Below are 15851 nucleotides of genomic sequence, written 5' to 3'. Positions count from 1 at the left end.
ACCCACAGAATGTATGACCCTAATTGAATAGTTGTTTTAAGCCACTAAGTTTTGGAGTAATTGGTTACAATTACAATTGTTGTAACCAGAACAATCTTTACTGATTTATCATCTGTCTCTTCCCACTAAAATGTAGGCTCCATGAGAGCAGGGGCTTCTATGTCTCGGTCCTTCCTGTGTCCACCATGCCCTGCACACAGTAGGAACTCAATAATTAATAGGTGAAAAAGTGAAAGAAGCCGAATTTAGGAAACACTAATGCTCATCGTGCACAGTTTCTGAATGATTCATGTATTCATCATAGTTATTTTGTATCTACTATGTGACAAGCAAGTTGCCATGGGCTAGGGACAGTGTGGGGCAGCTCACTGTTACCATGAAATCCTGTCACACACAGTGATGACCAGAAGGGAGACAGAAGCCCCCACTCCACTCCTCCCCACCCCCAATGTAGGTCTGAAAAGCTGACTTTTCAAAAACCAGAGGTGCGGTTGCCAAATCCACCCAGCCCGCATCTGGGGGTGTATTTAATTATTCCCGGGTGCGGCTGTTTTTACATCCACAACTCAGTCAGTTGTGTCCTGGCCTCTCAGTAGGCAAGAGAGTGACTCCAGACAGCGACCATGTGGCAGGAAGGCTGCCACCGTCCGGCACATCTGGCCCCTTCCCCAGGGTGGGGGGGGGGGCGGGGGTTTCCTCCCCATCAGCTGTCTCCTTCTCCTCCACTCACTCCTTTCCTTCCTTGCCTAGGCTTTCAAGCTCTAAAAGTAATCCTGGCAGGGGTGCAGCAGTCTGGGAGAGAGGCCTGAGGGATGGCCTCCAGATTTAACCACTTAATCCCCAAAATACCTGCCAAGAACCAGTTAGCATGTCTGGGGGGCAGGCCAGACCATCATTAATTCATTAAAGCAGGCTCCTGCTGGCCCATTATCTTCCTTGCCGCTGACCAGTCGCCTCTTGGGTGCGCAGAGTCCCCCTTTCAACCCTCTCCTTAGTCCTAAGGCAAGGTTCTGCCCACCCCAGCCCAAATCCTCCTCCTTCTCTTTCCCTCTCCCCCACCCAAAGGCAAGTGACATTTCTCCTCCCTCCCACGCTTCCACCAGCCAGCGCTCACCATAAAGCATCTTTTGTTCCCTCTCTTGTATCTCGAAGCAGTGACTGGTTAAATCACACCCATTCTCCTCCCGGCCTCCCCAGCCTCCAAGGAGCTTCCCCCGAGGCTCCCTCAGAAAGCGAATCTCTCTAGTGCAGGAATTCGAGGCTCACCACCCCTTCTGCTTGCCACCCTGGTATCTTCTCCTCCCCTGCATCCCACAAGTCATCTGACGGGCTGCATGCTGCAGGCCCTCAAAGGCAGAAACTCCAATGCCAGTTATGACTTTGCCATTGATCGATCCTTTGGGACGACTCAGGTGGACTCTCTCTGCCTCAGTTTCCCCTTTGAAACAATAAGGATGGCACTAACCATTTCATAGCATCCTCTGACAACTGAACTCAGTGCCAGGCACTGCACGGGGCACTTGAAATAGATGCTCTCCTATCAACCTCCCAACAATCCTGATAGAGATACAGCTCCAGTTTACAGATAAAGGCTCAGAGAGGTTACGGTTCTTACCCAAGGTCACACTGCCAGAAGGTTCTTGGGCTGGGACTTAAATCCAGTTTCATCTGATCCCTAAACCCATGCTCTTAACCCCTATACTATCCTGGCCCATGTGGCCTTGATTCCCCCAAATGGCAAGTAAGAATAGTGTGGAATCACCAGCAATGACAATAGCAAAGTGTTGTCTACTTTCGGAAAGAAAGATATTAAATGCACAATCATAGTCATGATAGCTCACATTTATATTCACTTCTTATGTGCCAGGCACTCTTCTAGAGCTCTCTGTAAATGACTTCATTTTACCCTCTTGACAACAACCTGTGCATTTAAGTACTACTATTGTCCCCATTTTACATATGGGAAAACTGAGTCTCAGAGGGGAGGTTGGATTTTTGTTTGTTTGTTTAATGATGACTTCTGAGAAAACTATTGCTGGCTCACAGTAGAGGCTCAAAACAAGTTTGTTGAAACTGCCGTCGTGCATATAGCTAAGCTCACCTTTAACCTAAGAGAATGGTCTGCCCTAGATGGCTGATTCAGGCCTCCCTGAAACCAATAAGGCACCCTGTGAGCATTCCCATTTCTCTTCTGGGGTAGGAAATGTGGAGAGGACCACACACAGAACTCAACAAACTGTCTTTCTCCTCGGGATTTCCTTTCACGTCTTGCTAACTTACCCAAGGCTGGGGAAAGATGGGTTTCCCCCGGTTAAGCCAAAAGCACAAGAAAGGCCCGAGTTGGAGGTAGCAGCGAGAGAAGCCAAGTCCTTGTGATAGGGGCCGAGCCTGGGAGACCCAGCAAGGCGAACCCCGGGATGGTAGTGGTATACCTTCTGTTCAATACCATTCTACTGGCGATCCGAGGGAGTGAGGTGCAGCGCGGCAGGAAAGCCGTGCCGGGCATCCTGGGGTCCGGGCACCCGAGGCGGGAGGACCCTAGAGGGTGTGGCTGCTGGGGACGCCCGGACGGGACACAGCAGGATGGAGGAGAAGCCAGGGGTATGCTGAGGAGGTGGCCTGGAGTCGGGACGTAGCACGGGGCCCTGGGGCAGAAGCAGAGTCAGGAAGGGGAAATAAACTCTGCGACGACAATTATCCGCTGACGCCGCGGATAATTCCGAAAACTCCTCCCCGTCCCCCTTCCTTGTCGCGTGGGTCCTTCCCCGCGCCCGAGCTCAGAGAGGCGCGCTGCGTTCGCCCCGCGCGCCCTCGCGGAGGTTTCGGGCCACCTCCAGGGCGGCAGCCTCCTCCTGAGGGCCCCGGGAGCACCCCCGGCCCCGACGCGCGCCAGTCGGGCTCTGGCTGGGCGCTCTCCGCCCCCTGGGTGGGACGCCCAGCATCCTGCACCGTCTAGTCTTGAGAAGGCAGCGCTTCCCCAGCCTCGCCTGGTCTCCAAGACTGCAGGAAGCGGTGTCCTAGCCCTCCTCCCCATTTCTACTGGATTCCTCTCGCTTCCCATCTTTCTAATCCACGTTCCCACTATCTTGTTCTCCAGGAACTCTCTCTCTTTTTCTCCAGCTCCCCCGCCTTTCTTTCCTCGTCTCGCCGCCCGTTTTTTCTTTGCCTCCTTTCCTACCTTCATTCCGCCTTTCCCTAAATTACACACTTTGGGCTTCGCGTCTCTTGCTTGGCTCCCTTTTTCTGCCCCACATCCCCGTGCCCCATCCAAAATTTTGTTCCTGCCTCTAGGATCCGGCGGCCCCAGCCTGGGCTTCTGCGGCCGAGGGCAGCCCCGGGCCTCTCTTCCGGGAGGAGGAGAATCGGATGGGACCTCCGAGCTGGGCAGAGAGCATCCCGAAGCGCGCACCTCTCTTCGCCAGCGCCCGGGCTGCACCGGCCCACGAGACATCTGTCGCCCGCGCTCCCGGCTCACACCCCGCGCACCCCCGCATCTCCCCGGGCGCTGCCACCCCCCACGCTCCGGCTGCCGCCTCTCCCTGCGGGCGCCGCGCCAGCTTCCCAGGGTGTTGGCGCACCGCGGGGCTCAGCCGCGACCCGAGCGCTCGGTTTCTGTGGGCCATGGCATCCCGGGGCTGGCTTTCTCACCTTCGACCTTCACCTTCCGGCCCTAGACCCACCTTTGGTGGGCTCAGCCTGACTCTCTCCACCGCCACTCACTGCAGCTCTCCTCTCTATTCCAGAATCTGAAAAGACGGTCCTTACACGTTTGCTCCCCTAAAGCGCCTAGCACAGTGCCAGGCGCACAGCTGGTGCTCAGTAATTCCCCAATCCCAAGGGCCTAGCGCACAGTAGGTGCTCAGTACCTTTTTCCTACTGGTACCAGACACACTAAGCGCTCCATACTCACCCCCCACCCCCGCCGCGCAGTGCCTAGCATACTGCAGGCTCTCAAACATCTCCCTCAACAAGGCCTAGCACCCAGAAAGAGCTCAATTGATGCTGTTTCATTAAGGCTTCCCCTTGGAGTTTCCCTGAGAGCCTCCGACCCCAGCTCACTTGGGGCATCTCCTTCATCTCAGTTCCTCCGTTTGGTGAAGAGGAGGCCAAGCTCCTCAAACGGGACACCTCGCTGGAGGGGAGAAGTTGCCAGAGCGGAGGAAAACTGCAAAGTTTTAGGTAGGGAGAAAGACGGAGCCGGCCAGAAACCAGGAGGGGGAGGAAGTCGCGAGAAGTGCTCGGGGCGCCGGGAGACGGGCAACAGAAACTGGATAAGGGACACTTAAGGAGAAGGGGGTTTGGAGCGGCGGTGATGGAAACGGTGGCGACTCAGGAGTGGCAGGCGGCTGAAAGAGGACTCGTCTTGAAACCGCGATAGATTATATCTTTGGCTTGGCCTATAACTGTTCTCAGAGCAAGCCCAGTTTTCACTTGCACTGTGTGTTTGCTTGAGCGGCTGGTGGGGCTTACGGAGGCTGAAGTCCTCCCAAAGCCACCCCGATGGGGAGAGTGGCAAGATGCGCTTAAGGACTCGGAGAGAAGGGGCAGAAACGGTGGACCCGGTACTTGGAGGGAGAGCTGGGGACTGCCTAGGAGGGGGACCGAGATCCTTGCGAGAGACAGGAGCAGAGGAAGAAGGAGATGGGAAGAGAAGAACGCCAAACTTGAGGCTTTCCCGCTCCCAAGCCAGCCGCAAGTCTCCAGTCCCCAGACACCGCGCGCTGGCGCTCGCTCGCTCTCTCGCGTACCTGTTGCTCGCTCCGGCTGGGTCTCGGCTTCGGCCCCACCAAGAAGCCCCGCGTTCCTACAAGTTCCGCCTGCCGAGCAGCCAGGCCGCCAGCGCCGCCACCTGCGCGGCCGCGCACAGCCAGGGCCAGTAGGTGGGGAGCGCGCTGGGCGCCGGCGCCCTCCGGCTCCGCGCGCGGCGCCGCCACATGGTGCGCTGGTGCAGCTCGTCGCCGAGCGCCTTGAGCCGGGCGGCCGTGAGCTGCGCGGCGGACGAGCGCAGACCCAGGCGGCCCGCGCTGCAGGCGCACACCGCCGGCGGGCCGCGGCCGCGGTGCAGGGGGCACGGGCACATGACCGCTCGCCTCGCTCCCTCCCCGCGTCGGGCCGCCCCTCGCCTCCTCTGCCTCGGCCTCTGCGCCTGCCTCCGCCGCGCTCCAGTCGCCGAGGGCCTCCCCTGGACACCAAGTTTCTCCTTGTGTTGTGCGTTTGTTGTGCTGACGGCGCTATTATTAATTAAAGTGTCACATGGTGGAGGGGGCGGGGAGGGCGCGGGGAGGGGGGTTACATCATCCGGCCCCGGGGGGGGGGGGCTGCAGGCAGAAGAAACCGAGAGGTAACTTTTAACCCTAGTGGCGCCGGCAGTGAGGGGGCGCGCGGGCTGGGAGAAGGGGAGCGTGGGGCGCTGGGACGCCTGAAGGCGACCGGCCGCTTGGGCCTCTGGCTTCAGGGGTCGCAGGAGACCCTCGCGGAGGCGTGGAGCGCCGGGGGAGGTTTTCTCCTTCTCTTTTTCCTGAATTCAGCTCCAATTCCGATTTGGCGAGGGGGGGCAGGCTTGTTTGCCGTTTTGGATGAAGCCGATATCGAATTCGGCTGCATTATTCAGAAAATGTTCCGAAGCTATTGTTTGGTTTGGGGGAGGTGGGTCGATTCAAAATCTAATGAGAGGGCCGGATTCAACCCAACTTGCCTACTTTCAGGTCTGACTCCGCACCTGTAGGCTGCGGATAGGAGCACACCCGACGCACAACCCCACCCCCATCTGAGATAGGCTGCCAGACCCTTAAGCGCCCGCAGCGCCGCTAGAAACCTTGATGGAGGCGGGGAGAGGGTTAGGGGGTCGGCCCTTAGTCTCGGCTGTTCCCGGTACACCGCGCCTCCGCCCGAAAGACCCTCACAAGGGGTTTTCCAGAAGGAAACTTATTTTTGTCTGCTTGCTTTGTCACTATTACTTTCCTGCAGGGGTTAGTTTCTAGCAGTGATCCCGATTTAACGCGCAATGGCGACTCTAAGGGGTCGGCGGGGTCGGGGATGGGGGCCGCCGGCAGGGAATTTTAGCTCCTTTTTTTTTTTTTTTTTTTTTCCAATCCGAGAACTGCCCCTATGACCCTCCAGACTAGAAAATCTGGAACTGCCCATGCTGGTGAAGGTACAGATGGGTGAAGGGACTCTCAGGATTCTTTGGAGGAGAATGAGACCTTCACCCATCTTGAATCCATGGGGATTCAGAAAACAGGGGGAGCCTGGAGGTGGCTCCAAGCCAGCCTTCTAGGTCCTGATGAGGCAGCTCTGATCCTCTTCTTCCCACGGGCGGGGTGTTGCCAAGGCCTGAGGAGTCCTTTGGTCACTTGGAAAAGATTCTTCAAGACTATGAACTTAGTTTGGGTCTGGATTTATCATAGAGAGATTTCCCCTTGACCTGCAGCATGGTCAGGGCTCAGATCCCAGCTGTGCTCTGTGATCTTGGTGGCTCTCTAGATCCACCCAGCCCCAATTCTCCTATTTAATAATGGTCAACACTTACTGAGTGCCTTCTGTGTAGGTTACTGGGCTAAGGCCCCTGTCTACACTGCCTAAAGTGAGTTTCCACGTTCTAGGGTGGTGAGAGTGTGCTGTTACTATCCTGTTTTACAGATGAGGAAACTGAGGCACAGGGAGGTAAGGTCTCTTGCCGGGAGATCACAGAGTTAATGAGGAATAAACCTGGATCTAAATTAGGGCAGTCTGCCGCAGGCTTTAAACTCTTAACCATGGTTTTATACTGCCCCCTGTAATCTGGGAATAATAATACCTCCCTCCTAGGATCGGGGCAGAGATTAAATGAGAGAAATGTGTGCCAAGCACCTGGCAAGCAGCGGGCCCTGGATAAACCTTGGTTCCCTTTGCTTCTGGCCAGAACCACTTCCCCATTCTCCTGGGACTCACCTCCTTAATCCCCCCTAGTCTTTTCAGAGGGGACCTGATCCATTGCCCAGTATAGTGTTCCAAGAATGAAGATACAGTGTCTATTTAAAAAGCCCTTTGGATTTAAAATGAACAACTCCCTCACCACCCCCCCCCGTTTTAATCTGCACGCTTTTAACGGCTCACTTCATGGACATTAATTTTAATGGGACGATTATTACCCTGTTTGGAAGCCTGCCCCTCAAAATGCTGGGCTCGTGAGGTGCCGCTGGGTCGGGTCCCGGCAGCTTGGACGTTTTCTGTAGCAGAGAGAGTGCAGCCTTGGCCGTGGGGACTGGGGACGTGTCATTCAGCAGAGGGAGAGGAGGGGGTGATGGAAAAGTGGGGGAGAAGAGAAGACCTCCTTCTCTCCCCCCAACACTGCAGGTGACAGTCAGTCCCTAAATTGGCTCACCTTAGAGTGGGCCCACCAAGTTCCCCATTCACTAACTGGGGAACTTGGCCTTGAGATGAGGCTTTTTGGAGCCTCCATTTCCTCGGCTGTAAATTGGGAATAATAGTACCTACTTCAATAGTACCTACCTCATAAATAAGATCATACCAGGAAGCCCTGAGCACGGTGCCCAGCACACCGTGAGCATTTAATAAATGTTGGCTACTGTTACTATTTTATAGTAGATCATGCACTCGCTAAACAGTGTGCTTTGAAGAATGTTGGAAGGCCTGCACCCTCAAATATATATGGTTCCCCTATTGTGAACTGGCGATTCTGTCACTGATGTTGAGTATTGTCTAGAAAAAGCAAATTCTTTGGGAGACTGACATGTAACACTCTCCTAACACTTTAGTAAAAATGCATTTTTGATTTTCACGTTTAATAAACACTTAATGGTGCTTACCCTGTGCCAGGCACTGTTCTAAGTGCCTTAGATGTATCAACTCATTTAACGACCCTATGTAATAGGACAGGTATGATTATCAGTCCTTTATTTTGGATGAGCAAACTGAGGCAGAGCATTTCAATAATTTGACCAAGGTCATACAGCTGTCTGGCCCCAGAGTTAATGCTCTTTAGCATTATGTCACCACTGGGGACTTAGGAAGAGGGGGGGAGGGAGGCTGTTATGGGCTGAACTGTGTCCCCCTAAAATTCCTGTGCGGAAGTCCTAAGCCCCAGGACCTCAGAATGTGACTGTATTTGGAGACAAGGCCTTTAAAGAGGTAATTAAGTTAAAATGAGGTCATTAGAGCTGGGCCCAAATCCAATATGTCTGGTCTTAGAAGAAGAGGGAGAGACACCACGGGTACATGGCCATCTGCAAGCCAAGAAGAGAGGCCTCAGATAAAACCCACCCTGCTGACACCTTGATCTTGGACTTCTGGCCTCCAGAACTGTGAGAAAATAACTTTCTGATGTTTAGGCCCCCCAGTCTGTAATGCTTTGTTATGGCAGCCCTAATACAGAGGGAGTGAGAGGGAAAAAAATGCCCTAAAAGGGAAGCTAGAAGCAGATATTCACCAGACTATGGCCACTTTTTTTTTTCTTTTCTTTTTCCTCCCCATCCCCCATTATTTTTTCTCTTTTAGCTTGCTTTATTTGCTTTTAGGCCTTACTGATTCTGAAACTGTGCACCTCAGATTGGGACTTGAACCCACATGCCAGGACTCAAACCCGGCCAAAACCCACGGTTTTCCAACTGGGATCACACACCTGGTTTCAGGACTTAATGAAGCTCATGTGCCTGATGTCTCATCACAGAAAGAATTCAGTGAGAAACAAAGTGATAGGTAAGAAGTGGATTTATTTAGAGAGAAACACGCTCCCCAGACAGAGTGTGGGCCATCTCAGAAGGTGAGAAAGGCCTATGGCCACTTTTACTGCCGAGCACGTGCCTGGATATTTTTCTAGGACTGTTCATCTGTTTCCCTTCCTCCTCCTTCATGTCCTGTTGGAGATCTTTAAGGGAGGAGGAGTTTAAGGGGATTATTTTGAGAAATAGTTCATGAAATCCAGTTGATACATTTATTCAGAGAAAACTTTCCATACCAATTGCAAGGATGTGCAGCCTCTCTCTTATAAAGAAATAAAATAGATTTTTCTAGTCCATGAAGACTTCCTATGGTACCCCAGTGCTTAAAACTGGGCTTAGCTCATGGCAAGTGTTCGGTAAATATTTGTCAAAAGGAAGAAAGAAAGAAAGCAAGGAAGAAAGGAAGGGAGGAAGAAAGGAAGAAAGAAAGAGGGAGGGAAGGAAAGAAGGAAAGACTGAGTGAATGGTAAGCATCCTGATTTGTCTTTCCCACTTTCAGACATGCATGGTGATGTACATAGAATTGTTATCAATAACATTAAAAAAATTTTGCCGCAAATCATTCCTTTAGCTTCTACAGAAATCAAAACTCAAGTGTTTCTAGCAGGAAGTGTATGTGTATTGGGGGTGGATGGGTGGTATTTCTTTTCTTTAATTAAATCAATAATAACCTATCCTGGTGTTGGAGACCAACTGAGCCTTACCTTACGGTGTTTTAATTCGTGTAGCTTGGTGAAGTGATAAATGAATGAACAGCTGTTGCCTCCTCCAAACAGCTGTGTTTCCTGAAGCCATGTATTAATGCCAGGGCCAGATTTGATGCCAGGAGTTGGCCTGGCGAACAACAGAGTTCTTGAATCTAAATCAGAGTTATAGCACAGTGGTTTGACACCCTGTGCCAGAGAAACCTGGGTTTGAACTCTAGCCCCATCATGCAATGTTGGGCCCTGCCTTGGGCATAATTTTCATCTCTCTGAGCCCCCACTTTCCCATCTGTAAAATGGGAATAATAATCAAAACACCTACCTCATTGGGTTGTTGTGAGGATTAAAAGAAAGAATGTTGGGCTTCCCTGGTGGCGCAGTGGTTAAGAATCTGCCTGCCAATGCAGGGGACACGGGTTCGAGCCCTGGTCTGGGAAGATCCCACATGCCGCGGAGCAACTAAGCCCGTGAGCCACAACTACTGAGCCTGCGCATCTGGAGCATCTGGAGCCCCGTGCTCCGCAACGGGGGAGGCCGCGACAGTAAGAGGCCCATGCACCGCGATGAAGAGTGGCCCCCGCTCGCCGCAAGTGGAGAAAGCCCTCGCACAGAAACGAAGACCCAACACAGCCAAAAATTAATTAATTAATTAATTTAAAAAAAAAAAAGAAAGAATGTATCAAGCGTTCAGCAAAGTGCTTGGCACTCAATAAATATTTGTTATGGCCCTTGTTGATGTATCAGGATTATTAAGCATCCACTTAAGAAACAGAACAGGGACCATGACCCAAACCCATTGGGAAAACAAGAGGATTAATATTTCAGTGAGTCCAATAGTCCAATATTCAATTACATCACAGTTATTCCTAGGAAAGTCCCTTGCATTCAATAGAGCCAGAGTTGCATGGTGCTCATCTCTCACATTTATCCTATTTAACCCTCTAATACCTGGAAAGACGGGGTAATTCCTCCAGGGCTCTCCTAATTATTTATTTGCTACTTCTCCCTTAAGGATATTTTTGTTGTAAGTAAAGAGAAAACAGCAGACGAATGTCCACAGCAGGAGAGAAAAGATTAACCAGCCCATAATTATAGTCTCATCAATACTTTAAGTGTAAAGGGTAAAGCTCACTTAAATAAAACCTAATTCCTTGATTACTGGAGTCACAGGAGATAGGGCTGATTAAACGTGTACTCCCATGGGGCTTCCCTGGTGGCGCAGTAGTTTAGAATCTGCCTGCCAATGCAGGGGACACGGGTTCGAGCCCTGGTCCAGGAAGATCCCACATGCAGCGGAGCAGCTAAGCCCGTGCGCCACAACTGCTGAGCCTGCACTCTAGAGCCCACGAGCCACAACTGTTGAGCCTGCGGGCTACAGCTACTGAAGCCCACATGCCTAGAACCCATGCTCCGCAACAAAGAGAAGCCACCACAATGAGAAGCCCGCGCACCGCAACAAAGAGTAGCCCCCGCTCGCCGCAACTAGAGAAAGCCCACGCGCAGCAATGAAGACCCAACGCAGGCAAAAAATAAATAAAATAAATAAATTTAAACTTGTACTCCTGCTGTGAAAATTCAGACATATTGTCCTTTGCTCAGGCAATAATCACTTTATTGTAGGCAACTGAGTTTAGTTTAAACAAGTGAATCACTAGACTTGAAATTATACTGATAAGAGGATAAATACTAGAGAACAATTTGGCAGACCTGGAAAAATTGGAAATTCACATGCCCTATGACCTGGTGATTACATTTCTAGCTATTTACTCTAGATCAGTGGTTCTCAACTAAGGACAGTTTTGCTCCCCAGGAGATATTTGGCAAAGTCTGGAGATGTTTTCTGGTTGTCAAAACTGAAGGGTGCTACTAGCATCTAATGGGTAGAAGCTTGGGATGCCACTTAACAGTCTACAATGCACAGACAGCAAAGAATTATCTAGCCTAAAAGGTCAATAGTGCCAAGTGTGGGAAACCCTGTCCTAGATATAGCAGGTGGTATACATTTGGTGGAGACTTAAATCATAAGAGTTTTTATTGTTTACTTGACAATGAGTCCAGAGCAGAAATTGGCAAACTATGGTATGTGAGCCAATCGGTCTGCTGCCTGTTTTTGTAATAATTTTATTGGAATACAGTCATGCTCATTCATTTACATATTATTTCTGGCTTCATTTCTGCTGCAACAGCAGAGTTGAATAGTTGCAACAGAAATCATATGGCCTGCAAATGGTAAAATATTATTATCTTGCCCTTTACAGAAAAAGTATGTCAACCCCTGGTCTGGAGGAAGACAAACTCAGGGTTGGGTTTGTGGTACATTTATTTCATTAAGAATCAGGCTATGTCTTTGCTTCTGCTCCACAGTCCTCAGTATTTTGGTTTTGGTCCTCAGGCTTATTGCCTCATGGCTGCAAGATGGCTGCCACAGCTCCAGATATCACATGTGTACTGGGTTGAATAGTGTCCTCCAAAGTTTGTCTCCATCTGGAAGCTGTGAATGTGACCTTATTTGAAGATAGAGTCTTTGCACATGTAAACAAGTTAAGACAAGGTCACACAGGATTAGGGTGTGTCCAAATCCAATGACTGCTGTCCTCATAAGAGGAGGAAAATTTGGACACAGACATAAAGAGAGGGAAAATGACTAAGGTACAGAGCTGTCTGTCATGGGGACCACATCATAGTTCAACTTCTCCCTGTGCACAGTCCTGCTTCTTTCTCCTCCCTTCCCTAGGTGGCAATCCCAAGGGTGTCCCTAACAAACCCCTGTATGCTAATCTCCATCTCAGATTGGCTTCCTGGGAAACCCTACAATAACCATGTTAAATCTTCCACCTTTGTTGAAATGAAAGTCCTGACACATAGTAAAGACAACTATACTATGGATGGCTGAATGGGTAAACAAAATGTGGTCTATCCATACAAGGAAATATTATTCAGCCTTGAAGAGGAAGGAAATTCTGATACACGCCACAAAGTGAATGAGTCTTGAAGACATGCTAAGTGAAATAAGCCGTACACAAAAGGACAAATACAGTATGATTCCACTTATATGAGGTTTCTAGAGTAGTCAAACCCACAGAGACAGACAGTAGAATGGTGGTTGCCAGGGGCTGGGGGGAGAGGAGGTGGGTATTTAGTGTTTCATGGATACAGAGTTTCATTTGGGGGTTGATGAAAAAGTTCTGAAGATGGATGGTGGTCATGGTTACAACAGTGTGAATGTACTTAATGCCACTAAATTGTACACTTAAAAATGGTTAAGATGGGGAAATTCCCTGGCGGTCCAGTGGTTAGGAATTGGCACTCTCACTGCTGGGGCCTGGGGTCCCTGGTCAGGGAATTAAGGTCCTGCAAGCCACGTGGCTCAGCCAAAAAAAAATGGTTAAGATGGTAAATTTTATGATATATATATATATATATATATATATATATATATATATATATATATTTTTTTTTTTTTTTTTTTTTTTTTTTTTTTTTGGCTGCTTTGGGTCTTTGTTGCTGCGCGCAGGCTTTATCTACTTGCCGCGAGCTGGGGCTACTCATCGTTGCGGTGCGTGGGCTTCTCATTGCAGTGGCTTCTCTTGTCGTGGAGCATGGGCTCTAGGCGCACAGACTTCAGTAGTTGCAGCGTTCAGCCTCAGTAGTTGTGGCGCCCAGGCTTAGATGTTCCTCGGCATGTGGGATCTTCCCGGACCAGGGATCGAACCCGTGTCCCCTGCATTGGCAGGCGGATTCTTAACCACTGCGCCACCAGGGAAGTCCCAATGTTATATATATTTTAGCACAGTAAAAAAAAAAAAATCAAATCAACAGCAACAAAACACCCTCATACAATCATGATTCCAAATCTAAAAACCTTTTATCGTTCTTAATCTTTTCCTTTGCTTATCCCCACAGCTTTTAGATCCATAGACTCTCAGATTTGAAAAGTCCCCAGAAATCATCTCAAAGTGTGTGTCCCTGGCCCAGCAGCAATAGATAGGATCGTCTGAAAATTTATTGGCAGTGCAAATTCTCCAGCTTTAACTAGACCAGTCAGTCAGGCACTGTGGTGTAGGGTCCCACCCACTGTGTTTCTGATGCTCGTTAAAGTGTGAAAACTGATGGCCTGGGTTATTTTTTATATTTTGCTGATGAGGAAAGTGGAAATGATAGAGGTCAGGTGACTTGCCCAAGATCACAGAGCTAGCTCCTGGATGTGTTAGGACAGCAGCCAAAGTCTTTGGGCTTCCTCTTTCCTCAACACTCTGCCTACCAGTTGTCCCCAGATTCTGTACTAGATGGAGTCAGGGATTTTAGTACATGTGTTAAGTTGATTCTCTTTCCTTTATGCCACCTAATGTTCCAGGAATGCTTATCCCCAACTGCAGTAGAAGAAAGTGAGGCCAACAGAGAAAAAGAGGGAGAGAGAAGGAGGAAGAGAGAGAGAGAAGAAGAAGGAGGAGGAGGAGGAAGAGAGAGAGAGAAGGAGGAAGGCGGGGGAGAACCAACAGTAAGAGATCTGAAGCCTGAGTTTACTTTACCCTTGAACTTCCCAGAGCAAAAATAGATTCTCTTTTTACCTAAAGTCATTTTAAGTTGGGTTTCTGTTTCTGTCAACCTAAGAATCTTCCAGTATGATGAAAAGGAGTGGTAAGAGGGGATATCTTTGCCTTGTTCCTAATCTTAGTTGGAAAGCTTCTAGTTTCTCACCATTAAGTATGATGTTAGCTATAGGGTTTTTTGGTAGATATTCTTTATCAACTTGAGGAAGTTCCCCTCTTTTCTTATTTTACTGAGAGGTTTTATCATGAATGGGTGCTAGATTTTGTCAAATGCTTTTTCTGCATCTATTGACATAATCATTAGATTTTTCTTTTTTAGCCTGCTGATGTGATGAATTGCCTTAATTGATTTTTGAGTATTGAACCAGCCGTGCATAGCTGGGATAAATCCTACTTGGTCATTCTTTTGGGTTCCTGGATCCAGTTCTAACATTGGTGGGGAGGGTTCCCCCCACCAACAAGCAATTATCCAGACACCAGCAGGGTGTCCTGCGATTCAAGTCAACTCTGATGCTCTCTACCTGGAGAGAGCATCAGAGTCTACAGGTTAAGGGTTCAGTCCTACAAGACTGCCCCCCACCTTAGTTCAGATGCCAGTCGAAAGCCTGGGTTGTTACTTGTACTTCTGACCCACTGGGCTTTAAATCAGAGGTTCCCACGACCTCCTCCTCAGGTTTGATTAATTTGCTAGAGTGGCTCACAGAACTCAGAAACGTGTTATTGGTTTATTACGAAAGGATATAACTCAGGACCAGCCAGATGGAAGAGATGCACAGGGCAAGGTATGAGGGGAGAGAGTATGCCCTCTCCAGGCTCATCACTCTCCCCACATCTCCACATGTTCACCAATCCAGAAGCTCTCCAAACCCCATCCTTTTGGATTTTTATGGAGGCTTGATTGCATAGTCATGATTGGTGAAATCATTGGCCATTGGTGATCGAATCAAATCTCCAGACCGTCTCCCTAACCTAGAGGTCAGGGGGGTAGAACTGAAAGTTCCAACCCTCTAATCACATGGTTGGTTCTATGGGCAACCAGCCCATCCTTAGGTGCTTTCCAAAAGTCACCTCATTAGCATAACAAAAGATAACTTGACCATTCTCAAAACTTAGGAAATTCCAAAGGTTTTGGGAGCTGTGAGCCACGAACCAAAGAGAAAAACCAAATACGTGTGAGAAATATATTTGGTCATCCGAATGACCAATTATATTGATATGTCTGTCTTAAAAGTCACAATATCACAGTCATGGTATATAATTCTTTTTATTCATTGGTGGATTTGATTTGCTAATATTTTGCTGAGACTATTTGCATCTATGTTCATCTATCTTCATGAGCGATATTAGTCTGTAGTTTTCTGATAATGTCTTTGTTAGGGTATTAGGGTAATGCAGGCCTCATAGAATGAGTTAGGAAGTATTTCCTCTGCTTCTATCCTCTGAAATAGATTGTGGAGAATTTGTGTAATTTATTCCTTAAATGCTTGATAGAAGTCACTAGTGAGCCCATCTGGGCCTGGTGCTTTCTGTTTTAGAAGGTTATTAACTACTGATTCAATTTCTTCAGTAGATGTAAGCCTATTCAGATCATCTATTTCTTCTTGTGTGGGTTCTCATCCAAGTTATCAAATTTGTGGGCATAGAGTTGTTTATAATATTCTTTTATTATCCTTTTAATGTCCATGGGATCTGTAGTGCTATCCCCTCTTTCATTTCTGATATTAGTAATTTACATCCTTTCTCTTTTTTTTCCCTTCTCCCATGTGGAGGCTGGAGGTGACTGGATTTGGACATTTCCCTTCCTCCAAGTCAGTTAGGTTCTGAAAATACCCTAGCAGGTTACCCTCTGGTTTACTAGTTTCTCCTAAGGGCAGGCC

General features: G+C 49.1%; 1 protein-coding gene across 1 annotated transcript; it reads right to left on the bottom strand.

Annotated features, from left to right (window-relative positions):
• Positions 1 to 4804: 4804 nt before the first annotated feature.
• Positions 4805 to 5080, bottom strand: HRK (harakiri, BCL2 interacting protein). Its single transcript, XM_068562205.1, has one exon. It carries the CDS (start codon positions 5078 to 5080, stop codon positions 4805 to 4807), a length of 276 nt encoding a protein of 91 aa, XP_068418306.1.
• Between the last annotated feature and the right edge of the window lie 10771 nt (positions 5081 to 15851).

Source organism: Eschrichtius robustus, chromosome 14 (genome assembly GCF_028021215.1).
Source record: "Eschrichtius robustus isolate mEscRob2 chromosome 14, mEscRob2.pri, whole genome shotgun sequence".
NCBI classification, from domain to species: domain Eukaryota; kingdom Metazoa; phylum Chordata; class Mammalia; order Artiodactyla; family Eschrichtiidae; genus Eschrichtius; species Eschrichtius robustus.
The sequence above is the reverse complement of the archived record's forward strand: the minus strand, read 5'-3'. Positions and strand labels throughout refer to the sequence as shown.